General features: G+C 44.0%; 2 protein-coding genes across 3 annotated transcripts in view; one reads left to right on the top strand and one right to left on the bottom strand.

The window, feature by feature from the left end:
• CRTC1 (CREB regulated transcription coactivator 1) overlaps positions 1–24,874 on the top strand; it is a 222,764-nt gene that overhangs the window by 18,392 nt on the left and 179,498 nt on the right. The window lies entirely within an intron of this gene.
• On the bottom strand, positions 8,474–9,997 carry LOC149454078 (uncharacterized; the record flags this gene model as incomplete). Its single annotated transcript, XM_089687849.1, has 2 exons — positions 9,569–9,997; positions 8,474–9,103 (listed from the first exon to the last, which is right to left on the bottom strand). Coding segments are annotated over exons 1-2 (1,059 nt in total), but the record flags the coding sequence as incomplete, so codon positions are not given.

The raw sequence follows: 24,874 nt of genomic DNA on the forward strand, positions 1-24,874 counted from the left end.
ACAAACTTTTATTTTTATTTATTTACACAAAATTGTCACTTAAATGATTTATTGCTCATACATGCCATGGGTATATGTGGAATTACTCCCCAAAATACATTCTGCTACTTGTCCCAAGTATGGGGGTACCACATGTGAGAGACATTTTGGCAGTCTAGCCAAGTACAGGGCCCCAAAATCCAATAAGCATCTTCAGGCTTTTAAAGGGCTTTATTTCCTCATTACACTTACAGACTACCTATCACAGTTTCTGAGGCCCTGAAATGCCAGGATAGCAACAAACACCCCCCCCCCCCCATGACCACTTTTTGGAAAGTAGACACCCCAAGGAATTTGATCAGAAGCATGATGAGTATTTTGCAGATCTCGTTTGTTGCCTCAAGTTTTTGAAAGTTGAAGAAAAAAACATTTTCTCTTTTCTCTTTTTATATTTCAAAACCTTGAGAGAAAAAATTAGATCAGCAAAATACTCACCACGCCTCTATTTAAATTCCTTGGGGTGTCTACTTTCCAAAAAGGGGTAATTGGGGGGGGGGGGGGGGGGTTGGTGCTATCTTGGCATTTCAGGGCCTTCTAAACTGTGATAGGTAATGAGGAAGTTACGCACCTTCAGGGTTTCAAAGTGGTCATTGGATTTCAGGCTCCTGTATGTGGCTAGGCTCACAGAAAGTCTCACACGTGGTGTCCCCATACTCGGTAGAAGTAGCAGAATGTATTTTGGGGTGTAATTCCACATATACCCATGGCTTGTGTGAGAAATATTTAAATTACAACTTTGTGTAAAGAAAACAAAAAGTTTTTGTCATTCTCCAGAAACTTGTGGGAAAAAAATAAATCTTCCATGGACTCAATATGCCTCTCAGCAGATAGCTTAGGGTGTCTACTTTCCAAAAAGGGGTCATTTGGGGGTGTTTTGTACTATCCTGGTATTTTAGCACCTCAAGAAATATGATGGGCAGTCAAAGTAAAAGCTGTGTAAATTCCATTATCTATACCATAGTTTGTAGATGCTATAACTTTCACACAAAGCAATCAATATACACTTATTGGGATTTTTTTAACCAAAAACATGTAGCAGAATACATTTTAGGCTAAATTTATGGCAAAAAAATATCCGAAAAAAACTAAACTTTTGTCATAAATTTAGGCCAAAATGTATTCTACATGTTTTTGGTAAAAAAAGAATCCCAATAAGTGTATATTGATTGCTTTGTGTGAAAGTTATAGCGTCTACAAACTATGGTGTTGGTACTGCAATTTTACGTCTTCTTTTTTTTTTTTTTTTTGCTATACTGCACTAGTTTAACTGACAATTGCGCAGTCATGCAATATGGTACATAAATAAAATTTATGTCTCTTTTTTCACACAAATAGAGCTTTTTTTGATCACCTGCATGCTTTTTATTTATGGTGCTATAAACAAAGTTTTGAGGAGAAAATTTTTTCTTTTAAAAAAAAATATATTTTCTCATTTCTGTCATAAAAATATCTGAAACGAATTTTATGACAGAAATGAGAAAATATCGTTTTTTGTTTTTTTTAAAGTTTTTTTCTCAAAACTTTTTGTTTATAGCGCCAAAAATAAAAAGCATGCAGGTGATCAAATATCACCAAAAGAAAGCACTATTTGTGTGGAAAAAAAGACATAGTCAGGTCCATAAATATTGGGACATCGACACAATTCTAACATTTTTGGCTCTATACACCACCACAATGGATTTGAAATGAAACGAACAAGATGTGCTTTAACTGCAGACTGTCAGTTTTAATTTGAGGGTATTTACATCCAAATCAGGTGAACGGTGTAGGAATTACAACAGTTTGCATATGTGCCTCCCACTTGTTAAGGGATCAAAAGTAATGGGACAGAATGATAATCATAAATCAAACTTTCACTTTTTAATACTTGGTTGCAAATCCTTTGCATTCAATTACAGCCTGAAGTCTGGAACGCATAGACATCACCAGACGCTGGGTTTCATCCCTAGTGATGCTCTGCCAGGCCTCTATTGCAACTGTCTTCAGTTCCTGCTTGTTCTTGGGGCATTTTCCCTTCAGTTTTGTCTTCAGCAAGTGAAATGCATGCTCAATCTGATTCAGGTCAGGTGATTGACTTGGCCATTGCATAACATTCCACTTCTTTCCCTTAAAAAACTCTTTGGTTGCTTTTGCAGTATGCTTTGGGTCATTGTCCATCTGCACTGTGAAGCGGTGTCCAATGAGTTCTGAAGCGATTGGCTGAATATGAGCAGATAATATTGCCTGAAACACTTCAGAATTCATCCTGCTGCTTTTGTCAGCAGTCACATCATCAATAAATACAAGAGAAGCAGTTCCATTGGCAGCCATACATGCCCACGCCATGACACTACCACCACCATGCTTCACTGATGAGGTGGTATGCTTAGGATCATGAGCAGGACCTTTCCTTCTCCATACTCTTCTCTTCCCATCACTCTGGTACAAGTTGATCTTGGTCTCATCTGTCCATAGGATGTTGTTCCAGAACTGTGAAGGCTTTTTTAGATGTCGTTTGGCAAACTCTAATCTGGCCTTCCTGTTTTTGAGGCTCACCAATGGTTTACATCTTGTGGTGAACCCTCTGTATTCACTCTGGTGAAGTCTTCTCTTGATTGTTGACTTTGACACACATACACCTACCTCCTGGAGAGTGTTGTTGATCTGGCCAACTGTTGTGAAGGGTGTTTTCTTCACCAGAGAGAGAATTCTTCGGTCATCCACCACAGTTGTTTTCCGTGGTCTACCGGGTCTTTTGGTGTTGCTGAGCTCATTGGTGCGCTCCTTCTTTTTAAGAATGTTCCAAACAGTTGTTTTGGCCACGCCTAATGTTTTTGCTATTTCTCTGATGGGTTTGTTTTGTTTTTTCAGCCTAATGATGGCTTGCTTCACTGATAGTGACAGCTATTTGGATCTCATCTTGAGAGTTGACAGCAACAGATTCCAAATGCAAATAGCACACTTGAAATGAACTCTGGACCTTTTATCTGCTCATTGTAATTGGGATCACGAGGGAATAACACACACCTGGCCATGGAACAGCTGAGAGGCCAATTGTCCCATTACTTTTGGTCCCTTAACAAGTGGGAGGCTCATATGCAAACTGTTGTAATTCCTACACCGTTCACCTGATTTGGATGTAAATACCCTCAAATTAAAGCGGAGAGTCTGCAGTTAAAGCACATCTTGTTCGTTTCATTTCAAATCCATTGTGGTGGTGTATAGAGCCAAAAATGTTAGAATTGTGTCGATGTCCCAATATTTATGGACCTGACTGTAAAATTCATTTATGTACCGTATTGCATGACTGCGCAATTGTCAGTTAAACTAGTGCAGTGCTGTATAGCAAAAAAAAAATGGCGTAAATTGCAGTATCTATACCATAGTTTGTAGACGCTATAACTTTCATACAAAGCAATCAATATACACTTATTGGGTTTTTCTTACCAAGAACATCTAGCAGAATACACTTTGGCCTAAATTTATACCTAACTTTGAGTTTACTATATATTTTTTATAGCCAAAAGTAAAAAATAGTTTTTCTTCAAAATTTTCAGTCTTTTTTTTTTTTTTGTTTACAGTGCGAAAAATAAACAACATACAGGTGATCAAATACCACCAAAAGAAAGCTCTATTTGTGTGAAAAAAAGGACATAAATTTTGTTCGGGTACAGCACTGCATGACCACGCAATTATCAGTTGAATTAGTGCAGTGCCGTGTAGCGAGAAGAGGCCTGGTCATTAAGGGGGGTAAATCTAGAGGGCAAGTGATTAATGGCTGTGTGTTATTTTGAGGGGACTGTACACTCATCACTTTACATTGTAGCAAAGTGTCATTTCTTCAGTGTTGTCACATGAAGATAGAATAAAATATTTACAAAAATGTGAGGGGTGTACTCACTTCTGTGAGATACTGTATATCAGGAAGCATCTAGGTCAACTTGCATTTCAGAAGGTCAACACTGGCAGCCTTCATATTTTTCTCATCATATATTTTGTCATATGCTCAGTTTGCATTGACCATGTTTGCAACCTATTTACTTGAATTTGATTTATATTATATTACACACACAGTATTTGTCCTATAAAATTCCAACGAGGAAGTCTGCATGGTTAGAAACAAAGTTTGACCGTGCACTAGCCATAGACCTTAGCTAAGTACATGGGAAATTGTCCTCTGTCCGAGAATTTTCATAGCATTTTAGGCATTCTAGTTTTCAGCATTGGACAAGGAAAAATGAGATTGATCATTTTGTCTGTTTCAACCCCCCCCCCCCATTCGTGTGTACTAATTAGGCTTAACCATGTATGACTTTCTATATCTGGTTGTTTGCTGTTATTTTGCAATTGAATGCAGACTTGAATGCTCTTTTACACCATTGCATTGTGGTAGTGCAAGGTCTTGGTACAAATGACTGATCAGTGGTTTGTCAGATTGTAAGCTCCAAGGAGCAGGGCCCTCAAATCCCTCTTGTATTGAACTGTATTGTTGCTGTATTGTCTCCCGTTATATTGTAAAGCGCTGAGCAAACTGTTGGCGCCATATAAATCCTGTATAATAATAATTAGTGTGAAGGGTTTGGGGGGTAGGCGAGTGGCTCCGGCTGTAAACCTTCTGGGGCCATGGCTGATCATCCTTCCCTGTATGTGTGTACCGCTCAGATGCACAGAGACCGGAATGTAGTTGCTACATCTGACAGTCTGCTGGCTTCAGCTGTATGGAAAAACATGGTGCTGAAACATGCTGGATTCTAGTGCTGTGCGCCAAATTGTGTCCTTGTGTATAAGCCCTTAGCTTGCTGCTTGTGTTGGGTTTATGACTTAATAGATATGAGAATGTCAGCTTTTTCTGATGGATGGCAGCCAGAATGGTTTTTCCTCAACATTTCTCAGCATGCTTACTTCCCTATTTGGCTGCATCAAAGGTCCAATACTGCATCTGTCCTCTGCCGCCTCTAAGACTGAGAACTGATTGGTCAAAGACTGTTGATCGCTCAGTTCTTGTTCTTCAGAGAGCAGAGACTGACAGTTATTAGCTCTCTGCTCCTCCAGCACTCTCTGGAGCAGTGAGCTGTGAAGAGGGTGGGAGCCTCTGACTCAGGGGCATGCTGAGTGGGTGAGCCAGCTGCTGCTCAGGCATCCAGGTGGATCCCAACATTGAATACATTTAGAGACTGGAGTGGCTTGATGTTCTGCTGCTGTCGCCTGAATCTGGGTCTGAGTGCACTCCTGTGACCCATAGGAGAAGCTTTGGTCATACTTCTCTTTTTTTTTTTTAAGTATAAATCTAAGAACCAAAATGTTATATATTGCAGTTTACCAGTCCATAGATGTGGTGACTGCATTTTTATTTTTTTTCTTTCATGCCTGCGGGTACAGAAAATACCTTCTGTGCTCTACAAAAGACTGACTTCCTATGTAATGGAGAAGAGGGGCTGTTATAGTCCAAATCAGGAGAGCAGCTTGGGGTTACTTCACTGCTCCTCAACAGATAAAGTACAGTGAGTGAACATTGGCAGCCTAGGAGAAAGCTACTAGATTTAAGGGCTGGTAAACTGCAGTTTAACTTTTTTTTTTTGTTTTTTTTTGTTTTGGTTTTGTTAGGCTTTAGGCTAACCTATTTAAAGTAAAAACTCTTCTAGGCTTTTGATATTGATGACATGATGAGCAGTAGATGAGTTTTGGTTTTACCAAGGTGAAGCAGGTGCTTTTGTGCTTTTTAACAAGGCATGATGAGAAGTAGTTAATTAATTTTCCTTGATGAAGCAGACATTTCTAGTTTATTTATGTCTGACCTTAATGGGCAATGTTTCAGTTACTACTCTACCAATACAATATGTGCACTAAATGGCTTTAATATGGTTGACATGATCAGCTGTGGCCTAGTGAAAAACCTAGGTGAAGTAGACATTTTAGGCTCTTTATATCAATTGCATTCAGGTGTGCTTTCAAAGCAAAAATATAGTGCAAATGCACATGCAAGAAAATGTATTCTAGTAAGCCTAGTTTACACCATTATAGTGCTTTCATGTACAAAAAATAAAATAAAAGTACAGCAAGCTGCGTATTTTTTTTTTTGGACTGGAATGCACCTCAAACGTCCATGAATACGCTCAAATGCACCTTTTTAGCAAAAAAAATAAATTAAAAAATTATTTTTAACCATTTGCCGCCCACCCTATGGCCGAATGGCGGCCGGCAAATGTCATCAGCAATCCGGGTGGATGCCATATGGCGTCCTTCCGCACATGTGCAGATTGCGCTCCTGCAGAGCCGCGCAGCCTGTCACCGGCCGTGTACCTCGGACACGGCCGATGACAGATCTGAGTATCGGCCCCCGTTGCCGGTACCATGTGACCAATCACAGCAGGTCACATGACAGTTGTATACAATGGATGGCTTCATTCATGCCATCCATTGTATACTAGTGTCTAGCTGTGAATGGTCACAGCAGGTCACATGCACATGTCATGTGATTAGCTGTGGCCAAATCACAGCTAAGCACAAAAAAAAAATACTGATCACTTCCTCAACGTAGTACAATGCATAATGAAATATGAAAAAAAATCTTAAAAAAAAAAAAAAATTTAATAAAAAACAAAAAAAAAATATTTTTTTTTTTTTCATACTGTCACCAGTCAGTGTCCCTGATCATTGCCATGCCAGTTATATGATGACGCTGTACTGCACTGGTGACAATATATAAAAAAAAATAGTGAAACTAATTTTTTAAATTTCATAATTTTCCAAAAAATTATGACAAAAAAAATACAACTTCAAAAAACTCGCCATGCCTCTTACATCGGACTGTCTACTTAGCAAAAAGGGGTCATTTGGGGGATATCTGTACTGTTCTGACATTCTTGGACCTCAAGAAATTAGATTGGCTGTCAGTACTTCAGGATTGATCAATATTCAGATCTATACCATAGTTTATGAACTCTATAACTTTCCTACAAACTAAAAAATACATCCTAATTTGGGTTATTTTCACCAAAGACTTGTAGCAGAATACATCTCGGCCTAAATTTATGAAGAACAATTATTTATTTGCAAACGTTTATAACAGAAACAAAGAAAAAACCAGGTTAGACTTACCGGTAACTCCTTTTCTGCGAGTCTTCCAGGACAGCCATCTGAGACCTTGGGCTCCTCCCTCCGGATCAGGAAACACACCATCCCCCATGCCTTTAAAAGGCGGGCCTCCGGGCCTCACATCCAGTTATTAAAAGAGAACTAGCGGAAGCCACTGAAAGACACAAATATAGTTAAATACACTTTCATGCAGTCAACCTTAACTCGGTTGTACATTAGAAGGGTGGGAATTACCGGCTGTCCTGGAAGACTCGCAGAAAAGGAGTTACCGGTAAGTCTAACTCTGGTTTTCTCCCTACGTCTTCCAGGACAGCCATCTGAGACGATAAACGAGAACTTACCCCCTTAGGGTGGGTCCACCGACTGGAGGACCTTGCGTCCGAACGCCTGTTCCTTATCTGACAGGATATCCAAGCGATAATGCTTCACAAAGGTAGAAAACCTCGACCAAGTGGCTGCCTTACAGATTTCCTCCGGCGAAGCCCTGGCTCTCTCCGCCCAGGACGCTGCCAAGGATCTAGTTGAGTGGGTCTTAACAAAAGGAGGCGGAATCCCCAAGACCTTGTAAGATTCCCCAATTGCCAGCCTAATCCACCTGCCTATCGTGGCTTTAGATGCTGCCAACCCCCTTCTCTGCCCTGAAAACAAAACGGGAATCCGACTTCCTAAATTCTCTGGACCTGTCTAAATAAATTATAAGACTCCTCTTTACATCCAGCAAACCTAGCTTTTCTTCCCCTTTACCTTCAGAGGAAGAACAAAAGGTCGGCAGAACAATATCCTGCGACCTGTGAAAAGAGGAGGCTACTTTAGGAATGAATCCCGGATCAGTCCTAAGCACAACCCTGTCCTTAAGAATGGTCAAGTAAGGCTCCCTAATAGAGAGCGCCTGTAGCTCACTCACCCTACGGGCCGATGTGATTGCTACCAAAAAAACTATCTTTAAGGTTAAAAACTTGAAAGCTGACTCCTCTAAAGGCTCAAAAGGTTCTCGGACCAAAGCCCTTAGGACCAGAGACAGATCCCAACTCGGACAACCTCCCACCTTAGCAGGCCTAGCCCTGGAGAGAGATCTGAAAAAATCAACTACGAAGGGATTTTGTTGCAAAGAGCACTGCAAAAAAATACTCAAAGCAGAAGCCTGTACTTTCAAGGTGCTGATCGAGAGTCCCCTATCTGCCCCCTCCTGAAAAAAAATCCAAAACCATCGGAATGTCCAGGGGCCCTGGTCGGTCCGAACACCACGAGGTAAATCTTTTCCAGACCTTAGAATAAATGGCTCTGGTTACCGGCTTGCGACAGCTCACCAAAGTCTTTACTACCTGATCAGAGAACCCCCTGGCTCTGAGGATCTGTTCCTCAAGAACCAGGCCGTCAACCGTAACGTCTTGACTCCTGGATGCAAAAGCGGACCCTGCGCAATCAGATCTGCCCTTTCCGGCAAGGTATACGGGCAAGCTGAAGCCAGCCTGTTCAGTAGGGAAAACCATGGCCTTCTCGGCCAAAAGGGCGCGATCAAGAGTAGATCCGACCTTTCCCCTAAAAATTTTTGCAGAACCGCCGGAATCAGCCTGATTGGAGGGAACGCATAGGCCAGCTTGAAATCCCAAGCGGTCGAAACAGCGTCTATCTCCAAGCTCTGCTCTCGCGAGTTTAGGGAAAAGAACGGGTCGACCCTCCTGTTCTCCCGTGACGCAAAAAGATCCACCTCCGGTCTCCCCCACCTGGACACCAACTCCTGAAATACCTCTCGGTTGAGTGACCAATCGTCGTGGGAGAGTGGCCGTCGGCTCAGGAAATCCGCAAGCGAATTCTGAGAACCCTTCAAGTGTACCGCCGAAATTGATCGCAGATTCTGTTCTGCCCAGGTCAGAATATCGCCTGCAATCCTCTGCAGCGAAGGACTCCTTGTCCCCCCCTGTTTGTTCACATAGGCTACTGTTGCCATGTTGTCTGAATGAACCTGCACATGAAGGCCTTTCAAGCCTGCCTGAAAAACCTCCAAGGCTCTCCAAACTGCCAACAGCTCCCGTTGATTTGAGGGCTTTAAGGAGTCCTCCCGGGACCACCTCCCCTGGGCCCTTCTCCCTTGCAGATGAGCTCCCCAACCAAAACTGCTGGCGTCTGTGGTCACAATGAGTGGATCCAATGGCCGCCAATCCAGACCCCTGGACAAGTTTCTCTTCTTTCGCCACCACCACAGAGATCTCTTGACTCTGGATGGAAGCCAGACCAGCCGCTCCAGCTCTGAGACATTTCCGTCCCATTCCTTTAACAAGAAGGCCTGGAGCGGTCTCTGGTGAAATCTCGCCCATGGAACCGCCGGAAAGCAGGATGTCATAAGACCCACTGCCCCTGCGACTTCCCTCACTGAAACAGGCAGGTTGCACTGCAACCCTAACACCCGATTCATCTTCTCGATCTTTTCTTGTGGCAGAAAAATCTTTTCCTCTACAGAAGAGATCTCGTACCCTAGGTAAACCACCCTCTGTGCGGGTACCAGAGACGACTTTTCCCTGTTGATAAGCCAGCCCAGACCCTGCAGGAGATTCTGGGCAACTCCCAGGTGCTCGAGCAGCTGTTGCCGAGACCCAGCCACCAAAAGCAAGTCATCCAGGTAAGGAACCACCAAGATTGATCTTAGCCTCAGGGGAACCAGAGCTTCTGCTAAAACCTTTATAAAGATCCTGGGGGCCGATGCTAGACCGAAGGGCAAGGCCCGAAACTGCCAATGGAAAATCTGCGACCCTATCCTTATGGCCAACCTCAGGAACTTCTGACTTGTCTGATGGATGGGAATGTGAAAGTAGGCATCTCTCAAGTCCACTGTGGCCATGAAGCACCCCCGGAACAGGATATTCTTTACCGAATAAATCGATTCCATTCTGAAGCGTTTGTATTTTGGGGCCTGATTTAGGGAGCGTAGATTCAGGATTAACCTGAATTTTCCTGAAGGCTTTCCCACCACAAAGACGTGTGAGTAACACCCTGAACCCCGCTCGTTCTGAGGCACCTGAACCAGAACTCTCTGGTCCACCAATTCCCCTATAAGACCGCATAACGCCTGAGACTTCCTGCGGTCCCTGGGAAGATCGGTAACCAAGAACCTGCTTGAAGGGCAGTCCTCGAACTCTATCCTGTAGCCTCCCTGAATCAGGCTCCAAATGAAGGGGCTTGGGGATATAGAAGCCCACTGAGGGAGGAAGGACCCCAACCTTCCCCCTACCGGGCCATCCAAGTCATTGGGGCTTGGAGGATCCCTGAGGAGGATTGAATAATATCCCCCCCCCCCCGGCCCCTGTTTTTATGCCCTGTCCAATGCTTTTTTGGCTGAACCTCCCTATTCGGAAGCACTTGGGTTCTAGGCCGAAAGGTTTTCCTAGGAAAGACCTTTTTTCTACTCTCTGGGAAGGCCTTTTTCCTATCTGCCGTATGCTCAAGAGCCTCCTCCAGGCCTGGGCCAAAAAGGTTATCCCCCAAAAATGGCAATGCGCATAAACGCAACTTGGACGCTGAATCCCCTGTCCAGGTCTTTAACCACAAAGCTCGCCTAGCGGAGTTAACCAGGGCCGAGGACCTGGCCGCGAGCTTGACTGATTCTGCCGAGGCGTCCGCCAAAAACCCCGCTGCTTTCAGAAGCAACGGTAGTGACTTTAGGATCTGCTGCCTCGAGGTTCCTGCCGCTAGGTGATTTTGTAGCTGGGCTAACCAGCACTCCAAATTTCTGGCTACGCAAGTCGCCGACAGAGCTGGCTTCAAACTGACCGAAGAGGATTCCCAGGCTCTTCGCAACAAAACATCCCCCCTTTTGTCCATAGGGTCCTTTTAAGGCCCCCATGTCCTCAAAGGCTAGATCCGTCCTTTTTGAAATCCTGGACAAAGGGGCGTCCAACTTTGGAACCTTATTCCAGGGTTGCGAGGGATCCTCATCAAAGGGGAATCTCCTCTTTAGGGCACCGGAAAAGAAGGGCCTCCTCTCCGGGCTTTCCCACTCCTGTCTGATAGTCTCAACCAAGGAACTATGGACCGGAAAAACTCTGGCTTTTTTTGCATGAAGCCCCTGATACATGAGATCATGCTTCGACAAGGTCACTTCTTCCTCCTCTATATCCAGAGTCTCATAAATAGCTTTCAAAAGCTCATGCACCTCCTCTAGGGCCAGTCTATACTTAGAGCCTGAAGAGGTGGGGGCTTCCTCATCCTCGGACCCTGAACCTAACTGGGAGGACGCCCGAGATCGAGGAACATCTTCCTCTGTCTCCTCTTCCGGAGCTACCTGCCGGGAAGGTACTATCCCCAATGCAGACTGCGAACCAATCTCCAAAGGCGACTGAACCCTATCAAGAAGGGACCGAAACGCCTGAAAGGTTGCTGACATATCCTCCTTAATAGAGGACAAAACTTTATGGCATGTTGTAAAAGATTCGTCTCAAACAAGACTATAAATGCAGTTGCGGCATAAAGGCTTCTCATATCCTGCGCCTAACTTGGCCGCACACTCCACACATCTCTTTGGGGCCTGTACCGGGGTCCTGTCCTGTGTTTTAGTCTAAAGAAGAAATGACAAAAAAACAGAACTGGGCACCTGAGAGGAACAATATCCCAGGACCCCCACTGCACCCAGTGATGGGGAAAAAATTTGCAGCGTGCCCTAACACCCACAACCTTGGGGACTTAAGGGACCTCCTAAACCCCCCCCCCCCCCAGGAATATAGCATAAAGGGGAGCCTCCCCAAGCTTACCTGGGAGGAGCCGGTACCGGGACCGGGGTCAGCCTGAGAAGGACCTGCTTCCATTGTCCCCCTGGCGTGGAGACAGTGCCGCCGCTCCGCACGCCCACCGGCTTTTAATTCCCCTGGTGGTGCCTGCGCCTCTGGAGATCGGAGCCGCGTCCCTGGCGCTGACGTCAGTGGCGGACTTCCGGCCTGTGGAGCGTATCCGCCCTGCTACTTCCGATTGCTGGAACGCAAGGCCGCGCCCAACCAGTCCCGCCTCTCCCCTGCACATTCAACTTAATGCCGGGTCAGAGGAGCGGCAACGATCGGGGCAAGCCCCAGTGACATGCGGCAGCGCCGGTTACCCACCTGGGCCTGAAGGACACCACCAGATGCCAGCCCCACCATGTGGAAGGCACCGGGGACGGAGGTACAGACCGCACCACACCCTTCCAGGCCAGCCTTCCTGAAGGTGCGAGGATCACCCTGGCTCCTACGGCGTGCATCCTTCCGGCTCAGGAAACACAAAAAACTGGATGTGAGGCCCGCCTTTTAAAGGCATGGGGGATGGTGTGTTTCCTGATCCGGAGGGAGGAGCCCAAGGTCTCGGATGGCTGTCCTGGAAGACGTAGGGAGAAACGTGTGGTTTTTTTTGTTTAGCAAGAAATAAAAACCCCAGCGGTGATTAAATACCACCAAAAGAGAGCTCTAGTTGTGTGAAGAAAATAAAATTTTAGTTTGGGTACAATGTTGTATGACTGTGCAATTGTCATTCAAAGTGTGAGAGTGCTGAAAACTGGCCTGGGCAGGAAGGTGTAAAATTGCCCGGTATTGAATTGGTTTAAAACATGGACTGAAAAAGCACGTAAATAGGTGCGCATGAAAGCAGAGATTGGAGTGTAAATGAGCCCTTAAAAGAAAATTGTACAAAGATGGCCATTAATCACTGCCTTCTAAAAATGCTACTTTTCTGGCTCTCTGGTTTCAGTACTTTAAATCCCCAACCGGTAAAAAAAACAAAAACATGCAGATCAGAAGTCCCATTCAAAGCGCCCCCCCCCTCCACGACCTGGTAACATATATTTTCCTTCCGGGCCAGTGCAGTATTTTTCACTGTGTGACCCTGTCTTGTAAAGAGAACCTCCGTTCAGGTTCTCTGCATGCTCACTTCAGCCCCAATCATTCCTTTCGGATGGCAATACTCATGGTGGCCTCTAGCAGTCTTGCAAAGACCATCCTATAGGAATAAATGGGACTGTAACAAGTATGTGCAAAGAAGCCATGTTTGTTGATTTCTTCCTAAAAGTTGTGTAGGGCTGAACAGAGCTTGGGACTTTAAGGGAAATAGTCACGCAGTGACCATCTTATAGGGATAATTAGGACCGTGACATAAAGGAGCTGGGTTGGAGGTTTTCTTCATGAAGACTGTGTAGGGCTGAACACCACTTGACCAAGACTGAAGGTAAATAGGTTAGTTGGTGGCGGCTATCACAGGTTTGGGAGGAATTTAAAATGACATTTACCTGTAAGTTATGTAAAAGGAGTGTAGGAATTTGTAGCTTTTATATATTTGACTGTTATAGCTTTGATGTTTTGGTATTTCCACTACAGGTAGCACAGTGATGGCTAAGTGGTTAGCACTTCCGCCTGGCAGTACTAGTGTCATTGGTTCTAATCCCAACCATGGCGCCACCTGCCTGGAGTTTGCATGTTCTCCCTGTGCCTGCGTGGGTTTCCTCTGGGTGCTCCAGTTTCCTCCCACACTCCAAAGACATGCTGGTAGGTTAACTGGATCCTGTCTAAAATGTCCCTAGTATGTGTATGTATGAATGTAAGTTAGGGACCTTAGATTGTATGCCCCTTGAGGGTTAGGGACTGATGTGAATGTACAATATATGTATGTAAAGTGCTGCATAAATTGATGGCACTATATATAAGTACCTGAAATAAAATAAATAGTGGGCAGAAAGGGTTTTTTTTTTTTACACTTTAATATAGCGTGTGTGATGAATAGCCTAACTTACAGTGCCTTGGTTATAGTTGTTTCAAGGCTCTGTTAGCCTTGTGTGGTTGTGGTGTTTCTTCTTTTTTTTTTTTTTTTTTTTTTTTGACACTGTGAACAAGGGTTGCGTTTCAAAGCTATAGGCTTTTTTTGAGGTGACTGGCTTGAAAGGCTGTCTGGGTGTCTGTCTGATAAAGGTAAAGTGTGTTCTTTTGGTGTTTGATGTGGCTAACATTACTAGGGGGAGTTACTACGACCTGAGGTGATGCAAATGCTTTGGCCTTTGATAGTGTTGGCATGAAGAGCTGTATTGTACAGAGTTGGTACCTTTTTTAGTCTTGTGCTCAGCAAGGAAAACATTTACTTCTTTTTCTGTTATGTTCATAGCTGTTCCTAAACTCCCTACCACTTCCACTCCATTGCCTAATAAAATTGAAAGCCACCTTTACCACTTGACTTGTTGACTGTGCTCTGACTGTCCTGCAAGATTCCCTTGCTCCTTCCTTTTTCTCTTCTATCTCAACTCTCTAAATCTGACCAAAAACTGAGATCTTTTTTCATTCAGCCTGCTATACAGTGCAAATTGACAATCTGTATTGTCAGCTATTGTATTCTGACAGCAGGAAACTGTCAAAATTCCTAAACAACTGCTGCATCTGACAGGATGCAGCCGCTGTTGGGCTGACACATTTTCACATGGCTATTGTGTGTGTGTGTGTGTGTGTGTGTGTGTGTTTGTTTTTGTGCTTTTGAGTCTAAGCATGTCATGTAGGAAAATGTAGACAGGGCCTCCTTTTTTTGAAGCAGTTTTCAGCTTGGAAAAGAGATATTTTACTACTTTTATATATTTTTTAGTGTGTGTGTGTATTATATTCGTAATGGCAGTGATCAACTACTTATAGTGGGACGGGCAATCTGATGCTAGCTGGGAGGGACACTGAGTAACTGACATTGACATCAATAGTGACACTAATACAGTGATCAGTGCTAATACTGTACTAATGACAGTGGATGGGAAGGGGTTAACATCTAGGGGAAAACCATGTGTAATTTGTGCAGTTTTACTACTTGATGTTTTTTTTGCTGATCTGTGTACAGAGCCCTGTGTTGGTAACCCACCCCCCGTCCATACAAGTATAAATTCAGTACAGTCCTTGGGACGGCTGGCGAGGGGACAGGCTGGCATTCCTTGCGCAAAGTACGCATTATGGTGCTAAGCGCATGGCACTTTAAAGATGGCACTTTGACTAAGGCAAGTACAAACATTAGTGCTTCATCTCAAGAAGATTGCAGGTGCTCTTCCCTCTTTTACCTCTTTCCGTCAGCCTTCCTTTGTTATTTCTCCTCTCTCCAGCATGCTCTTGCTAACTTTTTTGTTGCTGTAATGCCCTCTCTTCTCAAACTCTCTCTTGCATATACCCCTCCTCCCCACCCCACAACCTGTACATATCACCCTCACTTCTGCCCTCTCAATATCATTGCACTTATCTCCTGCTCTCTCTTGGTCCACATAATGTCACCGCTGCAAAATCACTGCGGCATTTGCCCTCCTATAAATCTCGCTCCCACCTCACCTCCCTCACCCTCCTATTACTAACTTCCGGAGACATCGCCCAAAACCCTGGCCCTCCACCATCAAACTCCAACCCACAGAAGCAGCAGCCTCCTCTCTCTGGCCGCAGCCATAACCCTCACTCTCTCATCTCAATTCTCCTGCTTCCACGCACCAACCCCTCCTCCTATGTGCCCTCTGGAACGGCCGCTCAGCCTCTAACAAACTCTCTACTATCAATGACCTCTTCCTCTCCCACTCCCTTAACCTACTTGCTATTACTGAAACCTGGCTCCAAGATTCCGACTCTGTCTCCTCAACTGCACTCTCCCATGGCGGCCTCCTCTGGACTCACTTGTCGAGACCCAGTGGATGAAAAGGGGGCGGAGTCGGACTTCTTTTTTCCCCACAAAGCACATTCTAGATTCTTAAATTATTGTGCTGTGCTCCCTAAAAACAAAAACAGCATGTGCATATATATCAATTTTCAGAAACATGCAATAACCCTCTTAGTTGTGTTCCACTAAAAAGCCAACCATGTAGCAAAAACATCCCAATATAATACACAAAACATCCTCAAAAAAAAAAAATAAAAAATCACCCATGCATCAAAAAACATCCCAGTGTAATAAACAAAAGTCCTCTTTCCCATAAATCAGCTTCAATCAAATGGATTAATTCCAGGTTTCCAAGTTCCTTATAGCAACACTGCTGCTCTATTATGTGCTCACCTATATTCACAGCCTATCAGGCTAATAAACGCAGTTTATCCCACATGAGGATGAAGGATCCCTTGGATGACCACCACCTTCTTTGGATCTCTCCACACTTCAGTGTTCCTGATTAACCACCTGGACACTTAATCCTCTTCTATTGATATAGTATGCCTCTTCCACCCCTCCTGGGGAATGAACCTCCTGAAGATTACTCCAGCAATCTCCACATGTATGGTAATAAAGGGAAACAAAGAATAGTGCTTTATCCTTTTAAAACACTTTATTGCAAAACTAAGTTTGCCACACTCACATTGTAACAAATAAAAACAAGCCCATCAGTAAAAATAGCCATCAGTAAAAATAGCCATCAGTAAAAATAGCCATCAGTAAAAATAGCCATCAGTGTGTATCACACTCTCTCTCAGTACTTGCCGTATCACAGCAAAGCCGATCGAACGCAGTGACGTCAGAGCCCCTCCCCTACGCGTTACGCCTCTGGTCACGTGGTTTCATCAGGGGGAATCGATGCCACGTGACCAGAGGCGTAACGCGTAGGGGAGGGGCTCTGACGTCACCGCGTTCGATCGGCTTTGCTGTGATACGGCGAGTACTGAGAGTGTGATACACACTGATGGCTATTTTTACTGATGGCTATTTTTACCTCTTACAATGTGAGTGTGGCAAACTTAGTTTTGCAATAAAGTGTTTTAAAAGGATAAAGCACTATTCTTTGTTTCCCTTTATTACCATACATGTGGAGATTGCTGGAGTAATCTTCAGGAGGTTCATTCCCCAGGAGGGGTGGAAGAGGCATACTATATCCATTTATCTGTATGTCCATAGAAGAGGATTAAGTGTCCAGGTGGTTAATCAGGAACACTGAAGTGTGGAGAGATCCAAAGAAGGTGGTGGTCATCCCAGGGATCCTTCATCCTCATGTGGGATAAACTGCGTTTATTAGCCTGATAGGCTATGAATTGAGGTGAGCGCATAATAGAGCAGCAGTGTTGCTATAAGGAACTTGGAAACCAGGAATTAATCCTTTTGATTGAAGCTGATTTATGGGAAAGAGGATTTATGTTTATTATACTGTGATGATTTTTGATGCATGGGTGGGATAAACTGCGTTTATTAGCCTGATAGGCTGTGAATATAGGTGAGCACATAATAGAGCAGCAGTGTTGCTATAAGGAACTTGGAAACCTGGAATTAATCCATTTGATTGAAGCTGATTTATGGGAAAGAGGACTTTTGTTTATTACACTGGGATGTTTTTTGATGCATGGGTGATTTTTTTTATTTTTATTTTTTATTTTTTGAGGATTTTTTGTGTATTATATTGGGATGTTTTTTGCTACATGGTTGGCTTTTTAGTGGAACACAACTAAGAGGGTTATTGCATGTTTCTGAAAATTGATATACAGTATATGCACATGCTGTTTTTGTTTTTAGGGAGCGCAGCACAATAATTTATTTATTTACTATATACACTGTTATATGAGTTGGGTGTGAAGTGTTTGCGAACCACATATTGTTTTTATTTTTGGTTTACTTTGTTTTTATTCATTTTTAAAAAATAGTATTTTGTTACACATTCTGAAGGTGAAAGTCACTATATTGGCTCACGAGTTTTTTTAAAAAAAAATTATTTAAGATGTTCTAGATTCTTCCTGCCCCTTCGTCTCTGTCCCTCCGCTCTTTTGAAGTGCACTGTATTCGTCTCTTTTCTCCTGTTTGCCTGAGGATCGCAGTCATCTACCGGCGCCCAGGCCCAGTTTCACGCTTTCTTGATGACTTTTCAGCATGGCTACTGTACTTTCTCTCCTCTGAGGTGCCTGCCATCATCCTCAGTGGCTTTAACATCTTTAACTTTATCAGCTTCACACACTTCCTGCCCTCCTACCTCCCATGCCTCCAACCAGCAAACCGTCACCTGTAGAAACCTCCATCACCTCAGCCCTGACCTTTTTCACTCTGCTACTTAGTGCCTCTATGATGAAATTGCACCCCTGTCCTGTAGGCAGAGCTGGCGACATCTGCCTACAACAACTATCTATCATCCTCCCCGGACGCTCTTCCTCTTTCTACATGCAGAACCAGACCTCGCCCGTCACAACCCTGGCAAACAGATGACACCAGAAGTCTCAAGAGATGCAGCCGCACTCTTGAGCGAGCATGGCGTAAATCTAAATCCCTGAAAGACCTTACCCTCTACAAATCCGCTCTTCTCAAATACAACTCCAGACTCCATGCTGCTAAGCAAACCTACTAACACACTCACTCTCAAGACCCTCTCATCCAAGAGCTCCGAGGAAGAAGGCATGGCCTTCGAAACGCGTCAGCTATACTGAGTGTCTACCCCCATAATGGGATTCGCGCTGCCTCTCTATCTCTGAAGTCCCTTTGAGGACTACATGCCTCATTTTATTCGCTGTTTGTGAGTACCTTTCTTTAATTAATAAATTTGGTTACTGAGGTAATGCGCAAGGTTGGTGCGCTTCTCGTTTTTGTTTCACTTTGCATTATTGATCGGGCTTCCCCAGCCTTGTTTGGAGCTGCACAGCCTTTACTACACTGGTGGTCGCCTTTTTCTGGTTTTGGTTCCATCTATTCGACACCGGCCTGGGTCCTAGAGCGCAGGAGAAATCACATCTGGTCTACCACCAAGGAAGTTACCGAACTCCTTTCCAAGGCCCACTTCACCACCTGGATCCTGTCCCCTCACGACTGTTGCAGCCTCCTTCCTGCTCTATCCTAAACTCTCTAACCCACATCTTCAACCTCTCACTCTCCATGGGCACCTTTCCCTCCCCACTCAAGAATGCACTGGTTATCCCCATTCTCAAAAAACCCTCGCTGGACCCCACCTGTTTGAATAACTTAAGACCCATCTCCCTGCTCCTGTTTGTCTCCAAGCTTCTCGAGCGCCTTGTTCACAACCGTATGAACTGCTACCTCACCGACAACAACCTTCTTGATCCCCGACAGTCTGGCTTCCGCCCACAACATTCCACAGAAACTGCCCTACTAAAACTCACTAATGACCTGCTAACTGCTAAAACCAACGGCCATTATTCCATACTCGTACTCCTTGACCTTTCCGCTGCCTTTGACAGTCGACCACCCGCTCCTCCTCAGTAAAATCCTCTCAATCTGCCTCCGTGACTCTGCTCTCTCCTGGTTCTCCTCTTACCTTTCTCAGCGCACTTTGTGTCACATACAACTCCTCTTCCTCCGCTCCTCTTCCTCTTTTCTGTTGGGATACCCCAAGGTTCTGTCCTTGGGGCCCCTCCTTTTCTCTCTCTATACCTCCTCCCATGGCTTCCAATACCACCTCTACGCTGATAACACCCAGATCTATCTCTCCTCGCATATCACAAATCTATTAAGCGACATATCAGCATGGATGTCACATTACTACCTTAAACTCCATCTTTCCAAAACCGAGCTTGTAATGTTTCCTCCTCCCCGATCTCCCACTCACGACTTTACCATTAAGATCAACAGCACAACCATTGGTCCTTCCCCTTATGCCAGGGTGCTAGTCTTAATCCTAGACTCTGACCTCTCCTTTGGGCCTCACATCCAATCACTGGCTACATCCTGCTGCCTCAACCTCTGGAACATTTCCAAAATCCGCCCCTTTCTGACCAATGACACCACAAAACAACTTATCCAAGCCTTGGTTATATCCCGCCTTGATTACTGCAACTCCCTCCTCACTGGTCTACCGTTACACAGGCTATCCCCCCATCAGTCTATTATGAATGCTGCTGCTAGACTCCTACATCTTGCCAACCGATCAGCGACTGCTGCTCCTCTCTGCCAATCCCTTCACTGGCTTCCACTAACCCAACGTATAAAATTAACAATACTAACCACAGCTTACAAAGCCATCCACAACACTGTCCCTAGCTACATCACCAACGTCATCCGCAGATACCGCCCAAATCACCCACTCTGCTCCTCCCAAGATATCTTCCTCTAGCTCCCTCATCCCCTCCTCCCATGCTCGCATCCATGACTTCTCCAGAGCCTCTCCCATCCTCTGGAACTCCCTACCACAGCATGTCCGATCAGCCCCCACCCTGTCTGCCTTTAGGCAATCTTTGAAAACTCACCTCTTCAGGGAAGCCTACCCCACCTCCACCTAAGAACTGTACTTGAATCACCTCCACCAAATCATCCCCCGCAGCTATCACCTTTTGTATCACCTCCCCCTTCCTTTAGAATGTAAGCTCCACTAGCAGGTCCCTCACATTCCTTCTATACTGAAATGTATTGTAATTGTACTGTCTCCCTTTTATATTGTAAAGCGCTGCGCAAACTGTTGGTGCTATATAAATCCTGTATAATAATAATTACTGTGATTCGTTAAGCTGATCAGCAGGTTCCGGCCTTAAATCATTGACCAGGATCTGTTGACCGACTTGTGCTGTACCAAATGACAGCATAGATGAGGTGGGGGGACGTGCTTGTGGTCTCTGCCCAGAAATGATGGATCACGTGCATCTCCTAGATTGTAAGCTCCAAGGAGCAGGGCCCTCCTTTCCCTCTAGTATTGTTGCTGTATTGTCTCCCTTTATATTGTAAAGCGCAGAGCAAACTGTTGGCGCTATATAAAGGCTGTGGGCGGTCCTTAAGTGGTTAACATCTTCTGCACTAAGCAAAGTTTTATCCAAACCACTTTGCTGCTACAAGCCCTCCAGCGATCCCGTGACTGTTATTGCCTTCCCCTGCTACTAACCTTCCAAGCAGATCAGTAAACTTCAGTTTTATCTTTGCTTGTAGTTCTGTAATAACTTTAATTCAAATTTATTATTTTCCCTTTTTTATTCAGATATGAAACATTGCCTATTTTTACATCCAGTAAGTGGACTTCTAGGTTTTTTTTCATGGCTAATAAGTTACTTTGGGGTTTTTGTTGCGTAGGGCAGCTCATGTAAGTGAATGGGCTAGCCTATGTCCGATTTGCTCGTTTTACGTATGAAAACTCACCAAGATTTGAACGGGAATGTGCGTTTTTGATACTCAGGTGTGAATGGAATGTGCTTGGGAGTTTTTAGACAGCAAGGATGATGTAGGAAGAGTTGAGAGTTAAAGAAAAAACACTTGTCCATCAAAGTTGCATGTGAAAGCTTTTTTTTTTTTTTTTTATGCTGATGAGACTTCCGTGAGATAACAAGTCTCTATGGGGCTGAAATTGCACTTGCGTCTAGTGCAGAAAACTTAGTCGCACTGTGCTGAATCACTGTGATTTTGGTAGGCACCATTGAAAATAATGCGATTTTATTTATTTATTTTCTCGTCATTTTTAGGAGGAGATAAAATGCATCAGCACACATCAAAAAAGGCGTGTAAATGCACATACAGAAATGCATCTGGACTGCGTTTCTGTTTTGTCAACTGGCCATCAATGAGGATTTTGTTTTACCCTCTCCTGAAAGTACTAAAGAAGCAGCTCTTCATTGTTGGAATATGGTGTGAGCTGTGAAGGTTTCAAGGATTAGGAAATTTTTGTCTTGCCTAAAGGGGGCTAGGAAGGGGTCTTCTCATTCCATGATTGCCGAGTGGGTTCCCCAGATCTTTTCTTGAGACTATATTCTCTCAAGGGTAAGCAGTTCCCCCTTCCCGATCATGTTCATTCTACTAGATGTTTCAGTCCGTCTTGGACATTTCAACATCTGGCTTCTGTGACACAGCTTTGCAATTTTGCTACATGGAGTTTCTGCCTTCAGCTGATGCCAGTTTCAGCTGCAAAGTTTTGTAGGCCGTTCTTTAACAATGAGGGGCCCTTTGGTTTGGAGCTCTTTTTCAGGGTCTGTTAGCTATAAGGTTTTTTTTTTTTTTTTTTACCTATTACCCTAATTGGGACATTATTGCGATGTCCAATCCTTTATGGAGAACCTGTGTACTGTACAGTATACAGAACTGGATTTTTCTTTCTTGCATAGTAATATGTTTTTTTTTTCCCTTGGCGTACAGGACCCTCCCCTCTGTGCTGTTGGTTCTTTTTTGCTTGCTACATAACTGAGAATCACATGATGGTAGGTAGTGTCTAAAGGAGGGTTTCTCAATCTTTTTACTGTTGAGGAACCCTTGGCAAAAGTTTGAGATCTCTGAGAACCCCTACATCTACCACTCACGAAACATTGGTGTGATCAACTAGCTTTTTTTTTTTCCCCCAAGCACCACTCCTGCTGTAGGCGCCAGCCCAGTTCGTGTCTGCATAGATGTGAACAAAGGAAGTCCGATCGGCTGCACTCCAAACAATCCACTTTACTGAACCAAGATAAAACCAATACAGAAAGTGAAAATACAGAGGGGGACTGTTAGGTAAACGTGTTTCACACTCAAGACAGCGCCTATTCAGTACCCAGTGGACCCATGTACAAAGTGTTGGTTTTAAGCACCAGCCACAGCTGTTCCTCCTAATCAACACTGGGTCCACCTCCTGCTACACCAAACTTATTTAAAGGTAAAAACAGTTCTGCAACGAACAACAATTTTAATATCCCCAAAGTGCAACACACAAAATTCAACACACCAACCCTAACGATATGTGCAAGAATTCCTGTGTCGCACAATGGAGATAACAAAAATAAAAATGAAAATAAAGCTGCAAAGAATGTATGGGAAGAAGAAACCAGAACATACCATGAAGGAAACACCACATCATGTATAAATGTATGTATATTGGATCTATCCCAAATAAGATGATATACAAATTTTAAAAATAGATATGTCTCAGATCAATAAATCTGGCCTATCCTGTCGGACACCCTTCTGGATCAGTGAAGTGAGTACACATTTATACTCTTTCTTTGGTAGGATCCCTTCTCAGTTTGAGGGAAGTACTCTCATCTGACCGCTGTCTAAGAGCCTCACATCTGTATGTGTCGGCATCCTGAACAACAACCAAGCCCCCCATAACTGACTTTTTAATAACAATAGAATCATCCTTCCTAAGTATCCTAAGAGAATGTCTCTCAATGGGGCTAAGATTGTCTACCGGGGCAGCGACACCAGATGTATGCATGGCCAGTCTGGTTGACTCTTGCTCAACCACTTTCTGAAAGCGATGCATTTCCTTGCCCCTAGCATGGATGGGACAAAAATATATCTTAAACAGGGACCAATGATTCCTGTTCCTCCTCGTCCTTAAGACAAGATTCCATAGCTAAATCAGCCAAATCAGAGATATTACATTGGTCCATGAAGTTATTTGTTTGGACCTCTTGTACAAAATTCCTTTCAATATCTCCATTTATGCTCTCATCAAAAAAAGTGTTTACGCAGGGTCAAAGAGCGAGCCAACCTATTTAAATCTAAAATCGTATCAACAAGAGTGAAATGACGTGTAAGGCAAAAATTAAGACCCCTAGACAGCAGAGATGTATCATCACAAGACAAAGTTTTTTTAGACAAGTTCAAAACCTTATCTATTTTTTTTACATAAGTTTCCTCAATGAGTAGTAATTCCGACCTTCTCCACATTCTTCTTTTCCCCTCTTTGGGGTTTCCTGCATTTTTTCTTGATGTGCTTCTTTCTGCTCACCTCCATATCGTTTAAATTGCTGGAAGCAGGTGTGGCACTTTCACTCACTTCTGAAGAGGAATCCACCCTTGTCGCTGCTAATGTTTGATCCAAATTTTCATTCTCAAACTCAGAAAAACTAACTTTCTTGATAATACCAGCAGCATTTCCCTTCTTTTCATTATTGAATCTTGGGTATTGAGATCTCCTCCATACATACACAGGATCACGCTTATCCCAAAGCAGTTTCTCCTTCTTACTAGTGATCACCTCCTTTTCCATTTTGTCCAACCTCTCATTTAATTTAATATCCAGACTTTCATACATCAGGTGACTCCTAAATGGTATTACTTTTTGTATTACCGCAATTTCATCCTGTCTTCTGTTGAGTTCCTGTGTTTTAGATTCCACAATGATTTGCATCACCTCGTGAGGCTGCAGACAATGTGTCAGTCCATTTTTTTTTTTTTTTTTTTAATTCATCTGTGGCCAGTTCAAAAGCAGGGAACTGTTTTATGTGGAGACCGTGAGGAATGCGATCCACTACTAAATATTCAATCAAAGTACTTTTATCCCAATAGGATTTCATCTCCTTAATCATCAATTGCTGTAGTTTACAAAACAAAAACTTTAGAGTCCCCACATTATCATCAGCTGTAGACTGTAATAAACGTTCGCTGCTAGATCTTAAACGGTTTTCCGTTTATAGCTCTGTACGGCTATATCTTTCCCCCACTGTAACATCACTGCTGTTTGTTAGTTGTCGTCAACATCAAATCGTGAAACAGGAGGGGGGGTTCCTCCACCCTGATTTTCTTTTTTTCTTCCTCCTTTTTCTTTTTTCTTCCTCCTCCTCCTTTTTCTTCCTCCTTCTCCTCCTTTTTCTTCCGGCTTCCTCCTTTTTTTTTCTTCCTCCTCCACGGGGCCCTCCACTGGCACCCCCTGGCCTGCACAGTCCAATGCACACTGCCGTTCCTGACCGGAGCCTGCTTGACAGTGCCCCCCCGACTGCTCCTTGCACACACCTGGGATCTGCCCACCACTCCACTCTCCTTTGCATCCTGGCAGCGGGTCTGTTCTGACAGCAGCTTCCCTGTGTTAAAGATGGCCCTGGTACCTGGAATTTGTGAAGCCCTTGGCTTTGCCAGGATCCGGTTACCTGAAGGTGGCAGTATGTAATCCTCTACTTTTCAGAAAATATTGTTTGGGAGTGTTAACTAATCTTCTGGCCTCAAATGT

Source organism: Staurois parvus, unplaced genomic scaffold (genome assembly GCF_062004578.1).
Source record: "Staurois parvus isolate SC_StPar_1 unplaced genomic scaffold, SC_StPar_1.0 ptg000439l, whole genome shotgun sequence".
NCBI classification, from domain to species: Eukaryota; Metazoa; Chordata; class Amphibia; order Anura; family Ranidae; genus Staurois; species Staurois parvus.